We start from the raw sequence: 13874 nt of genomic DNA on the forward strand, positions 1-13874 counted from the left end.
GAAATGCAAATTAAAACCATAGTGAGCTACCACTGATACATCTGTTACCTGTCTAAAATTAAAAAGACTGACCATAACAAGTGATGGCAAAAATGTGGAGTCTGGAAGGAACAGAAAATGTTACAACCACTTTGGAAACCAGTTTGGCAATTTCTTAAAAAGCTACATGTACACCTACCATATATTCTAGGCCTTCCACTTCTAGGTAATTACACAGGGGAATGTAAGTATATGTCCACACAAACACTTGTACCAGATATTCATAGTCAGTTTATCTGTAGTTGCCAAAAACTTAATAATGCTAAGTCAGAAACCAGACCAAAAAAGAAATACATACTGTTTTTTCCATTATATAAAAATGTGAGAAAATGCAAATTAATCTATAGTGACAGAAAACAGATCAGTGGTTGCCAGCGCAGGGAAGGATTACAAGGGACACCAAGAAACTTTGGCTGGGGGGAGGTGGTGATGGATATGTTTATTATATTAATGGTGATGGCTTCACAGTATATACATATGTCAAAGTGTATCAAACCATACACTTTAAAAATGTGTGGCTTATTGTATGTCAATTATACCTTAATCAAGTTGTTTAAAAAAAAAGCGTACACATAGATTAAAAAAAAAAAAAGTGGCTTCCTGGGCTACCCAACCATGACCTCCTTCATTCTGTACATACTCTTCCCAAGAACAGAGTTCACCAACATTCATCAAGTTTAATTTTATTTTTAAATATTGAGAACACTGTAGAGAGTTTAAATCTAAAGAGGAAAGTTATTTATAGATGAGGGGTTGAATTCATTAATCTCTAGTGGCACTTCCAGCTCTAAAACTGTGTGCACGAGTGAGTGCACATGTGCGTATGTGAGAGTGCGTGTGTACGTGTGCGACTGTGAGAGTATGTGAAAGTGTCTAAGTGTGTGAGTGTGTGTGTAGTGTGAGAGATAAACATTTGTGAATGAGGGACTTCCCTGGTGGTGCAGTGGTTAAGAATCCACCTGCCAATGAGGGAGACATGGGTTCGATCACTGGTCCAGGAAGATCCCACATGCCGCGGAGCAACTAAGCCCGAGCGCCACAACTACTGAGCCTGCGCTCTAGAGCCCGCGAGCCACAACTACTGAAGTCCGAGCGCCTAGAGCCCGTGCTCCGCAACAAGAGAAGCCACCACAATGAGAAGCCCGCGCACCACAACGAAGAGTAGCCCTGACTCGCCGCAACTAGAGAAAGCCTGCGCCCAGCAACAAAGATCCAACACAGCCAAAACAAACAAACAAACAAACAAAAAAAGAACCACACTGGTGAATGAGAAAGTTCTTACCTATAGCTGGCCTACAGCTTTATCCTCACATAGTCACTAATTAGGGATCCTTACAGCTCCTAATTTTTAATTAACAAGAAATAAAAAAGGATCAGAAGGAGAGAAAAACATGGTTGGCTACAGGGATAACCTGAGGGAACAGTGAGGCAGAAACCACTTAAGGGAGAAGATACAGCGTCTACACACATTTCTACCTGCCAGTGAACCATTCTAAGATGTGTACCTGACATTCAACACAGAAACATGGCCACTTCAGATAGGAGGCAACCTCAGTGCGGTTTCGGAGAAGAGATATTTTCAACTGAGATTTTTGAAGCCTTCCATAAGGCCATATTCAAATATTTCTTGAAATATTAAAAAGTATTCAGTCTTTAAGAAAAGAAATAGGAGGAAGAAAAATACATCATTCAGGTACTATATGTATCACTGAAGTATACATACAATACACGATGTATTTTTCTTCTATCTTTTTTTTAAACCCCAGAGATGCTGGATGAGAGTAAAAAGCAGAGCTAGTATGAGGTATGAAAGGTTTCCAAGATGCTTGGGTTTAATCACAAAGGGTACATTTATCTCTATTCTTGAACCAAAGGTTTTAAAAAGCAATAATCTCTCTGTATAGATCAATTCTTTGCAAACACTCTTATTCTAGGAAATGGGGAGCTGCTTGGTCACCATAGGAGATTTTTTTCCAATGCTAGATGTAAAAATTTGTAAGAAATGATAGATCTCTCTTATGTTTGTTCTAAGAAGAGTCAACCTGGCCTACATGTTGGCCTGCCAATGAACATAGATGTACAGTGAAAGTTGCCAGCAAGGTTTTGTTATACGAGATACCTGATTTGAAGCAGGACATCTTTAAATAGCTCCTGCTACCTGCTGAGTTTATGACTGGATATTTCTGTTTTTAAGAGAAAGAAAGGAAAAAGAAAATTATCTAGAAGTCATCACCAGTACTATTTAGGCTCCATTTGAAATCTATAACACACACAGTCAACCCTGACAGTAGAGACAGAAACCAATTTTGTAATTCCTATTTGATGTCTAACACTTTAATACGTATGCCTGTGAGGAAACTTCACAAATGGATTTTTCAGGGGTTGGTCCTCAATCATCACGATCTATTTATTTAACAAACACTCATATAGTGCTTAGTAAGCACCAAGTACTTTTTTTTTTTTTTTTGGCGGTACGCGGGCCTCTCACTGTTGTGGCCTCTCCCGTTGCGGAGCACAGGCTCCGGACGCGCAGGCTCAGCGGCCATGGTTCACGGGCCTAGTTGCTTCGCGGCATGTGGGATCTTCCCAGACCAGGGCTTGAACCCATGTCCCCTGCATTGGCAGGCAGATTCTCAACCACTGCACCACCAGGGAAGCCCAAGTACTATTTTTTAAATATATTTTTTATTTTAAAATTTTTATTCATTTTTTATTTGTGGCCACGTGGCTTGTGGGATCTCAGTTGCCCAACCAGGGACTGAACCCTGGCCACGGCAGTGAAAGCTCTGAGTCCTAACCACTAGACTGCCAGGGAACTACCAAGTACTATTTTAAGTTCTTTACCAGTAGTATCTCAACACACATAAAGTATTATCATAATCTCCATTTTCCAGAGAAAGAAACTGAAACACAGAGAGAGATTAACTCATCCAAATCACACAACCAGTAAATGTGGAGCTGAATTCAAACTTTGGCCGTCCTCCCCAGCCTGTGCTCATGACTGCCACCCTATGTAGACATTCCTCTATTTCTTGAGCATCTATTGTACTACATGTTTAAATCTTTGTGAGTCTGTGGTGAGTCACGAGTTAAATATAAATTGTCATCTCTGCCCCTCAAAGTTTTCAATCCAGTTGAGAGACAAACTTTACATAGGAAACAATTTGAAAGCCCCAGGATGACACTTTATTTCAGCTGAGGAGAAGAAAGTGGATCCTGGGCCTGAATTAGCTGGAGGAAGAATGTGACATGAGCTTGGTAGGTTGTGAAGGCCTTCTGTGGACGGGTGGGAAGGGATGGCAGGAGGGAGCATGGGACATTCATAGTGAAGGGGGCTGAGAAAACCCCCTTCCTGATGGATGGGCACATGTGGGCAGTGAGGACTGGATGGAGAGGTCAAGGTCAGATGGGGAGCTGTCCAGGGTGAACATCTAGGACTCCAAACTAGACAACAGGGAGCCACTGCAAGTTCTCGAGCAGGACATGACCCGGCTGGCAAAGCCGGGGACATAGGCAGCACGGGCACTAGATGGACAGTAGAACAATCTCATTGCAAAGCCAAAGTGGGTGGATCAAGTAACCCAAGAAACCAGACAGAGTCAAGGCCAGGCCTAGGGTGGAAGCAGGTACTCACAGCCTGGGGACTAGCAGTTATCATGCACGTACTCTGTGCCAGGCACTGTGTGAAGTCTTTTTGATGCATCAACTCATTGAATCCCCACAACAACCATTTGTAAATGGTAAAAACTGTCAGCTCTAAGGCACTGACATCAGTGTTATTCCTCTAGGGACAGTGGCGCGTTATAAAGCCGCCATCTTGGGGAGGCGGAGAGCTTACTCTGCTGTCTGCCTGATGCATCAGTTCCTTGATGCCTTTATCTGGTTCAGGCAAGTTTGGAGCCACACAGTGTCGAGTTAACTATTTGCATGCAGCCTACTGAGAGGTCATAGGCTGTCTGAAAGGGGTGACTGTCCAGAATCTGGGGTTTCAGGATCCTCTGAGTGGTGTGGTGAAAAGGGCCTCAGACTGAGAAACATACAGTCTGGTCCAACTACCTCGGGGACTTGGGGCAACTCATTCACTCTCTCTCCCTATCAATGGGAGGGGGGGGCTATATTTCTAAGGTCCCTCCAGTTTTTTACCGGAATGAAGTGAACTTGGGAACATCAGTTAATAAGCAAGACTGTATGAGTCTGGATCCCGATAAGCAGGAAATGTTACTGCAGAGCAAAAAGACTGGAAAGACATTTTGGCTAGAATTAAACAGAAATGGACAGCATAACAGAGTCAAGAAAAAAGAAGAAAGGAAGTGAGCAGCATTGAAAGGTTTAAAGCCAAAAAAGCAAGTTTCAAAGGCAAAATAGCAAAAACAGTCTGCTCAATGGATAAATGGGCTCCTTGGTAAGAAGGCTGGCAGGCTGGACAACAAAGGGACTTTATTTATGTCCCAGCAGGTCATATCCCAGGACTCTGATAGGTTTAGCCCTCTTGCAGTGGGAGGAGGGAGGGAGGGTCAGGACCCTCCACCGGGGGCGGGAAGTGGCAGGCCACCTAGCCTGTACCACTGTACATCTGCTAGGCTGATCCTGTTCTAGACAAACACTCTTTGGGTTAGGATTTGGCTCCCCTTGTGGTTTGACTACAAGAATAGATGTCCTGCTGCTGATGGTTTTGAGTTAGTGGGAGGCTGTTTCAGTGACCAGATGGCCCTGGCACAGACAAGAGAGAGTCTCTGGGCTCTCAAAGAAGAGGGACAGACCCAGCCGGATTTCCATTTGATGACATCTTGACCATGGCCAATTCGCTGCTCATTGATGATGTCTATGCGGTACAGACAGGAGGGCAGAGCACAGCACCAGGGACACTTAGCAAGTACAGGGGTTCTAGGCCCCAGGCTGGGGCTTGGGAACCCAATTATGGGACCCTATAATGTAAATAGGAGGAGAGAAACAAATAAATAATACTGGCAAGGGTGAGGCAAGATAAGCCCAAGTTATCAAAGGGGATTCAGATGTCATCCTGGCACATAAGGAGAGGGTCAGACAGGCAACAGGAGTTAACAGCCAAGACAACGTGCCATTCAAAATAGCCGAGAAAGTTCCTTAATAATCCGCATGCTAGTGTTAGGATCATCAAGGATGCTTAAAAAAAAATACATGGGCTTCCCTGGTGGCGCAGTGGACAAGAATCTGCCTGCCAAGGCAGGGGACACGGGTTCGATCCCTGGTCCGGGAAGATCCCACATGCCGCAGAGCAACTAAGCCCATGTAGGCTCTACTGAGCCTGTACTCTAGAGCCTGAGCTCTGCCACTGCAATGAGAAGCCTGCGGACCGCAACGAAGAGTAGCCCCCGCTTGCCACAACTAGAGAAAGCCCGCCTGCAGCAATGAAGACCCAACACAGCCAAAAAAAAAAATACAGATGGGGGAAGAGGCAGACCTAGAGACATTTGATTTCATTAGTCTGGGGTGGAGGGTGCAGGCAGTAGAGAGGAGGGGTCTGGACACGTATTTCTAAAAAATTCCCCAAGTAGTTTTACTGTAATTTGCTTCCAAAGGTTGGAAACCATTGGCCTAGACAGTGGTTCTCAGTCTATTTTTGGAGGAGTGGGAGGCAGAAGAGGCATCTGGGAAGCATTTCCCCATTGTCCCTGCTGCCCCCTCTATCACCATCTTAGTGAAGGGGCTGTGCCTGTAGTTTAAAAAGCCTGATTCTGATATTCCCACCGGGCCACGGAGAGCCACTGGTGGCGTGGAGCTCAACAGCCTGCATTAACATTCTTATTATGTAATACTAGATTCACAGCAAAGAATAAGCATAACTTATGAGTAAGCTAAGTAGGATAATGATAAAAGACCCCCGTAACCCAAGTGAAATCCTAGACCTTTATTAACACAGTTGGTGTCACTGGCTCTCCTCCCTCCCCTCCTGCCCCTGCCATCCCACAGGAGATAACCCCCTTCCTCCATGGGGGCATTTTTAACAAGCAGGGCGTCCTGGCATCTCTGGAGACCAGGTTCTGGGCCTCTGGGAGGGAGGGTCCTGCAGGTTGGAGGTGTGGAGGAGGCGGGGAGGAGGATGGAGTGCCCGGGCTGTGAGCAAGGGGGGCAGAGGCAGGGGAGCCAGGCAGAGCGTGCCCCGGCCTCTAACAGAAGCAGAGGCGGGCAAAGCATGTGTTAAAGAAGCGCTAGAGAAACCCCTTCAGACCCAGTACAATGGAGACCCAGATGCTCTCAGAAAAGACAGGCTTTCAACGGTTTTGTTTTCCCAGCCCTGGCTGCTGCTGTCCAATTGACAGGCAGGCCATAGCTCAGGGGGTGCAGAGAGTTCAAGGCCCTTCGGATCTGTCAGACGAGAACAAAAAGGCGCAACTTGATCTCTCTTTCTCTATAGGCTAATCACAAGGGTGAGCTTTTCCTTGGGGTTATTATTCTATTATAAACCCAGATGCTTCAAGCAGATCAACTGTTACCTTTCTTAGAAGGTGCAAAATAGGCCAGCGGCAATCTATCAGGGTGCACAGCCTGGGCCTGAGTGCCACAGGCTGCGTGAATAATTAAATCCACACATCCCTGACATCAGCAGTGCAACAGGAGAGCATTTTCTCTCCCCAGGAGACTGTCAGGAATTAAAGATAAGAGGAAGCCAAAATATCCAGCTGTCGGAGCACCAACAGGGAGAAGCAACCCAGGAGTGGAGGGGAGGGGGGGCGGGGCAGGAAGCCAGTTCTTGGGAGGCTGGGATGTCTGAGGCAGGACTCTGGGCAGGGTCTCCCAGAGGGGTCCGGGGAGGACTGCGTCAGGGGCTGTGTTATGAAACAGACACTCAATATGAGCTGCGGCACAAGGGCAAGGTCCGATCTTACGTAGGGGGTGGATATAAAAAAAGGTCAGTTTAGGTGACACGGGCAGCCAGAGTGGCTTGGGGTTTATGGGCCTTAAATTTCCTATAACTTGGGCCTGGCATGGATTGGGGGTGTCTGATCCTGCAGGAACTGGGAGAGGTGGGAGCCTTAATCACACAGGGGCTTTTTTGTATATTTCCAGAGACAGCTGCTTGCATGGATGAGAAGCCTGGAAAAGATCAAAAGTTACCCACCACCTTGCATAAAGATGCACGTGCAAAGGTCTTCACTTGTTATAAAGAGCTGAAGGCTCTCAGGGGAAAACTCGTCACTCCTGCCTAATGAGGCTCCGGCAGATGACAATGTGGAAAATAAAACAAAGAAAGGCCAGCCTCCTCTCCCAGAGGCTGGTAGGCAGCACAGTGACAGTGTGGCATCCGACCCTGGACTAAAGATCTCCCAAGTGGGGAGAGTAACCAGCAAGCTACAATTTTTGGTGCAAGGCTGCACACTGCATACAATTTTTGGTGCACACTGCAAAATGGACCCCAGCATGGATTGGTGTGGTAATCAGAGTTATGTTGGTGGTAAATACTGGGTCCTCTCTTACTCTCTTGCTGGGAGTATAAACTGTTACAACCAAACTGGAAAACAATTTGGCAGTCTCTCCTAGAGCTAAACATGTGTGTCTTCTATGACCCAGCCATCCCACTCCCAGGAACATGCCCAGTAGAAATGTGCACACACGTTTACTAAAAGACATGTATGAGAACATTCACAGCAGCAGCATTTGTAATAGCCCCGAAGTAGCAACCACCCAAATGCCCGGTGATAGCAGAATGTCTAGGTACTCTGTGGGCTCTTGTACAGTAGAACACTATGAAGCAGTGAAGTACAACATGCAACAACATGGCTGAATTTCACAAAAATAATGTTGAGCAAAGGAAGCCAACGCAAGGGTACAGGCTGCCTGATTTCATTTACATAAAGCAAACAGTCAAAACCTATGGTGAATATACTGAAAACCACCCACTTCTGCACTTTAAATAGGCAAATTGAATGGAGGGTGAATTACATCTCCATGAAGCTGTTAGTTTTTAAAAACTATGGTATTAGAAGTCAGGATAGTTGTTATCCTTGGTGAGAAGTAGTGACTAGGAGGGGGCACAAGGGGGGCTTCTGGGTGCTGACAATGTTTGGTTTCTCAATTTGGGAGCTGGTTACAAGGGTGTGTTCAGTTGTGAGGATTCTGTGTACCTTAGAACCTGTGCGCTTCTCTGTATGTATGCTCTACTTCAATAAAAATAACCACAAATGAAGCAGGCCTGGCCTGGCAGGGCTCAAGTGCATGGGGATGGTGAGCTGGGTGTGCTCACTCTCTTCAGAAAGGCCCCGACTGCCACCAGAGTCCCCCCAAGAGGACCCTGCAAGAGTTTATGAGGATGGGGCTCCCCATTCATGAGTGAAGCATCACCTGCAGGGCCCTGGAGTAATTCTCAGAGGAGAAAGTAGGGCAGGTCCACCAATCACTTCTATTCCCAGGGCTTGGCTCAAGTGGGCAGGTGTGGCCTGGGATGCCAGAGTATTCAGTAGGCCTGGCGGCATCCTTGCCTCAGCAGAGGCTGGGCCATGGCTACTGAGACTCCTCACAGCTCAGCCTTCCGGGGGTCTGATCTGTTGCGTCTGGACTGGGAAGGAGGCATATCCTCAGGGAGACCTTAAGGAACATCTGCCTGAGGTGGGCCAGTCTCTGCCCGCCTGGCAGCCCCAGCCAGGCTCTTCAGGGTGGGTTTGGGGAGTCTTATCAGTTGCTGCCTAACAGCCGGAGCACTGGAGCCCCCAGGAAGATGGATCCCAGGGGGAGTGCATTGAGCATGGGAGAGGGGCTCCCTGAGAATCCCAAGTAGAACAGAGGTGACATTTTAAGGTACAGGGCCAATGGGCATTTGAGGCAGTGGGCCAAAGTAGGACATAGGACTGCTGCTACTGGTGGACTCCTTTCACCCAGGGAGCATTAGAGGCCAAGTCCTTTATAAATCAGACAGTACAGAGGGCGGCTGCCAGGGTCAGGGACTTCTGACCCTCAAGATGCTGATTCAACTCTGCATTTGAAAAAAAGTCTTCATAGATGAATCTGAGGCACAGCTGGATGTAGAGACCGCATGGATAAGTATCAATCACTTATTCATTCAACAAACAATTGCTGGCCAGCTACTCTCATTCCAGGTCAAGGCCAGGCTCTGGGAAAGCAGAAGAATACAGTCAGGTCTTGCCCTTAAGGAGCCCATAGTCTGGTGTCCAGGGAGAGGCCTGCGTATTACAGATAATTACAACACACAGGGATGACAGCAATGACAGGATTCTGGAGCACAGAGAAAGGGTGAAAGAACCTATTTGTGACTCTTTGGCGAAACATAATTTCCTCCTGATTCATTTGTTTCACAGGTCTGAATTTTTGTATTTTGCATTTAGGGACATAAAGTAGCTCAGGCCCAGCTCAGTAATTCTTAAATATTGTCCATGATAATTCACTCTGAAAAGAGGGCCTACCGCCAGTATCTTTCAAGCTGTTTTTAAAAAGAACAAGCTAGGAAAGATAATAAAAGATAGTTAACTATGTCTGCTTCATAATTCTACCATTAAAATCATCTAGAATAGGCATATCTATTTTTCACAATTTTGGGGAAATTAATTTAGCTTATCATACATAAAGCAGTCCCTCAGACCTACCCCCCCCCACACACACCTCCTGCCCCACACATGCACAATTAACAAACTCCAGCTAATTCTCCTCTTCCTCTAGGTCTGTACTACATGACATAAAAATATAAAAATAAAATCAGTTCCTGGCCTGGGTACCTCAGTAAGTGATGTGATCAGCAAAATAGGCTTAAATGCCTCCTTTTCCATAATCATAGAAATCTATGACATTTAGCCTGAAATTTCCTATTTTAGTTGCCACAGTGGCCCCTTCAAGAGCACCCTTCTCCTTTGAGCAATACATACAGCAGGAGCACCCTGTTCATGTGGATCTAGTCCGGAGCAGCCCCAGAAACAGAGAAAACCACCGAGGAAGGCACCTTCCCCAAACAGAAGCATTACCTTGGTCCCGTGGTAGAAGTCGTCCACGCATGTGGCGTTCATGAAGGTCTGGTGGAAGTGGGTGCTGGTGTCGATGCCTCCAGGGATCACCAGTTTCCCAGTGGCATCAATCACCTTGGCACCTCCGGGGATCATGAGCTCACGGCCCACCTGCTGGATGATGCCATTCTCAATGTAGACATCAGCCTCGTGGGTGCAGTCATCATTCACAACCTTGCCTCCCTTGATGAGAATCCGCACACTGGCTGAATTGGCAAGCATGTTCCTGTGAAAGGTGAGAGGGGGCGCTGGTCAAGGTCAAAATTCCTTTTCACTGTCACCAAGGTCCCACCCTTCCTGTGAGAGCCCAAACTCCATGGGCAGAGTAAGTGAGCAGGGATGGGGAGGAAGTTTCTCCACAGCCTGAGGACACTGGTCCTATAGCCAGCTGGGGTCACAAGCCTCCCACTGACCTCACAGCAGGACTCATCGGGAATCATGACACCACAGCAGTAAGGGTGAAGCTGGGGCCCAAAGAAACATCAATTTTCACCTTCTCAAAAAGTTGTGGTGGTTCTAAAGCATTTTCATATCTCTTGTCTCATTTTATTCCTAAAACAACCCAAGAAGTGGCATTTTATAGACGAGAAAACTGAAATTGCTAATAAGGAATTTATGGCTACTAAGTAGCCAAGTCAAACCCAGACGTCTTGTATGACCAATGTCCCCACTATACCATATGGTCCTGAAGATATCAGAGGCTCCTGGGACGTGTCTCAGAGAGCCAAATTCTCCAAGCCTCACAGCTGCTTAATTCATGTCATTCTTCAGATGGATTCTGATTCAGTTCACCCTCCTATGTTTGTCTCAAGAAGTCCACGACCACACTGAAGCTCCACAGCTGGCTGCACATTGATAAGCTCATCTGATATGCTCAAGTCCCACCCCCAAGATTCAGCTTTATTTGGTCCAGATTGCATCCCCAGAATCAACTTTTCAAAAGTCATAGAACTCTACCATACACTTAGAGAATTAACCCCAATTTCTTCCAGAAAATAGAGAAGGAAACCTTCCCAAGTCAGTTTATGAAGTAAGTACTGCCCTGATACCAAAGATAGAGAAAGACAGTACAGAAAAAAAAAAAAAAAAAAAAACCTATAAAGTAATATCCCTCATGAATGTAGATACAAAAATTTCTAACAAAATATCAGCAAATAGAATTCGGCAATATGTAAAAGAATTAAAGGATCCCACTATGCAAATGGAATTACTTCCAGGGATGCAAAGCTTGCTCAATATTTGAAAATCAATCAATGTAATCCACCATATTAACAGGCTAAAGAAGAAAAAAATCACATAATCACATAAATTGATGCAGAAAAAGCACTGGACAAAATTCAACACCCATTCATGATAAAAAAAAAAACTCTCAGGAAAGTAGGAAAAGAAGTTAACTTCCTCAAGTTGATAAAGAACATCACCAGGGACTTCCCTGGTGGTGCAGTGCTTAAGAATCCGCCTGCCAATGCAGGGGATATGGGTTCGATCTCCGGTCTGGGAAGATCCCACATGCCATGTGCTGCAACTACTGAAGCCTGTGCACCTAGAGCTCGTGCTCCCCAACAAGAGAAGCCACTGAAATGCAAAGCCTGTGCACTGTAACGAAGAGTAACCCTTGCTCAGTGCAACTAGAGAAAACCCACATGCAGCAACGAAGACCCAATACAGCCAAAAATAATAAAAAATTTAAAAAATTAAAGAACATCACCAAAAAACCTACAGCTAATATCAGAATTTATGAAAGACTGAATACTTTCCCCCTAAACTGAGAATAAGGCAAGGATGTCTACTCTCACCACTGTTATTCAACAAAGGGAGTTCTAGCTAGCACTATAACAAAAGAAAATGAAATAAAAGGCATATAGACTGAAAAGGGAAAAATAAAACCATTCTTATTTGCAGGTGACGTGATGGGGGCTATGCAGAAAATCTCAAAGAATCTACAAAAAATCTCCTAGAACAAATGTCAGTCCAGCAAGGTCACAAGGTACAAGATCAACATACAAAAAGCTATTGCTGGGTTTCCCTGGTGGCGCAGTGGTTGAGAGTCCACCTGCCAATGCAAGGGACATGGGTTCGTGCCCCGGTCCGGGAAGATCCCACATGCTGCGGAGCGGCTGGGCCCGTGAGCCATGGCCGCTGAGCCTGCGCGTCCGGAGCCTGTGCTCCGCAACGGGAGAGGCCACAACGGTGACAGGCCTGCGTACCACAAAAAAAAAAAAAGAAGTTCTTTTTTGTTTTGTTTTTGTTCTTTTTAAGCTACAAAGAAGGCAGAAGGAGTCCAATGTGACCCTTCATTCAGGTCCAGTGAGCTCAGTCCCTCCCTCTGCCACTCGCCATGCAAGGAATGAAAAAAGAACCTGCTACCACCAGCCATAACACTGAATTCTTCTCTAGAACACTTGGGCTGCCACCATGAGTCACCCGGTCGTTTTCCACTTCCTTGTTGGAAATCCCTGAAAGCTAACCAGGCTCTGAAAAGGCTGGGCTCCCTCAACAATACTGGGGAGTCCTGGAACCTCTCTGGTCTGGAGATCCCATTCACACAGCCTGACCTAGTCCTGGAAATCCAGGCTGGACTGGACTCCCAGGACTACCTTAGAGGGAACTCACTCTCAGAACTTGGAGGGTGCTGTTAATGATCTTAACAGTTAGTAAACACCTACTGTGTACTGGGCCCCTCCCTAAGCCCATCAGATACATTATCTTATTTGATCTTTACAGTACCCTGAGATAGGTACCATTATTGTCCTCAGTTTCACCATGAGGAAGCTGATGCTTAGAAAAGTTAAAGGAACTTCCTCAAGGTCACACGGCTAGTTTGTAATAGAGTTGGAATTGAAACCCAGATAGTCGTTTTCGGAGCAGTTATGAACGGAATGTTTGTGTCCTCCCAAAATTCATGTTGAAGTTCCAACCTCCAGCGTGGCTATATTTGAAGATGGGGCCTCTAAGGAAGTTTTTAAGGTTAAATGAGGTCCTAAGGGTGGGGCCCTGATCAGATAGGATTCGTGTGCTCATAAGATGAGACGACAGAGAGCTTTCCCTCTCTCCCCTACCCCCTCTCACCCCTGGGCACCATGCTTATGTGCAGAGCAAAGGCCGTGTGAGGACACAGTGAGAAGGTGGCCAGCTACCGGCCAGGCAGAGAGTCCTCACCGGAAACCAGCTCTGTAAGTAATGGCTTCAGTGTAAAGAGTGGCCTGGCCGCCAGGTCCGATTAGGCACAACACTGTCAGCTCGCCCCCGCCCTCTGGCTTCAGACTGGAGGCTGTTGTCATCATAGCTGCCTGCAAGACTTCAGTCTTTTGGGGTTACCAAGGCCTTAGAACACTCCAGGCCTGGACGGGTGTGGTTGGATAATATCACAGCTCCCTGCCCAAGGTGCTTTTAGAGAATATCTTTTTAAAATGAGCATTTGTGTGCATGAAAATATTCTGTAACTTCACTCCTTCTCAGTGTCAAGCACTGGAGACAACCCTGAAGGCACACAGGACTTGCTCTCAAGAAACTCCGTCTAGTGGCGAGAGAGACACAAATAATTGCATTACTAAGTGGCTAAAGTGTCCAGGGGACACTGGGTGTCTCTCGCCAGGTACCAGACACCACAACTGTGACTGGATGGGGCCAGCAGGTTGGTGATGGGAGGGGTGTCTTTTTACACAAGTATCCTCCCCACGTTTCTACATTTCCAGATTGTCTACATCACCAAGATGTCTAATCCCTCCTGGTCCCCCCATGCTGTTGACTTGTGTGATGGTTGACATTCATTATGCTTCTCACCTCCCCCAGTAACCTCATTAGCACCTCATTCCTACAGCTTTCCCTGCTAGTCTTTGCTAAACGAAA

At 46.3% G+C, this 13874-nt stretch overlaps 1 protein-coding gene across 1 annotated transcript in view; it reads right to left on the reverse strand.

Moving 5' to 3' along the window:
- Positions 1–10247, reverse strand: part of DPYSL5 (dihydropyrimidinase like 5) — a gene marked incomplete at both ends in the record, with an annotated part of 53729 nt that extends 43482 nt beyond the window's left edge. Inside the window, one exon of the mRNA XM_081254138.1 lies at positions 9987–10247. Coding sequence (XP_081110264.1) covers positions 9987–10247 — 261 coding nt within the window. The remainder of the gene's footprint in view (positions 1–9986) is intronic.
- Between the last annotated feature and the right edge of the window lie 3627 nt (positions 10248–13874).

Source organism: Mesoplodon bidens (assembly GCF_964165515.1).
Source record: "Mesoplodon bidens genome assembly, chromosome: 14".
NCBI lineage: Eukaryota > Metazoa > Chordata > Mammalia > Artiodactyla > Ziphiidae > Mesoplodon > Mesoplodon bidens.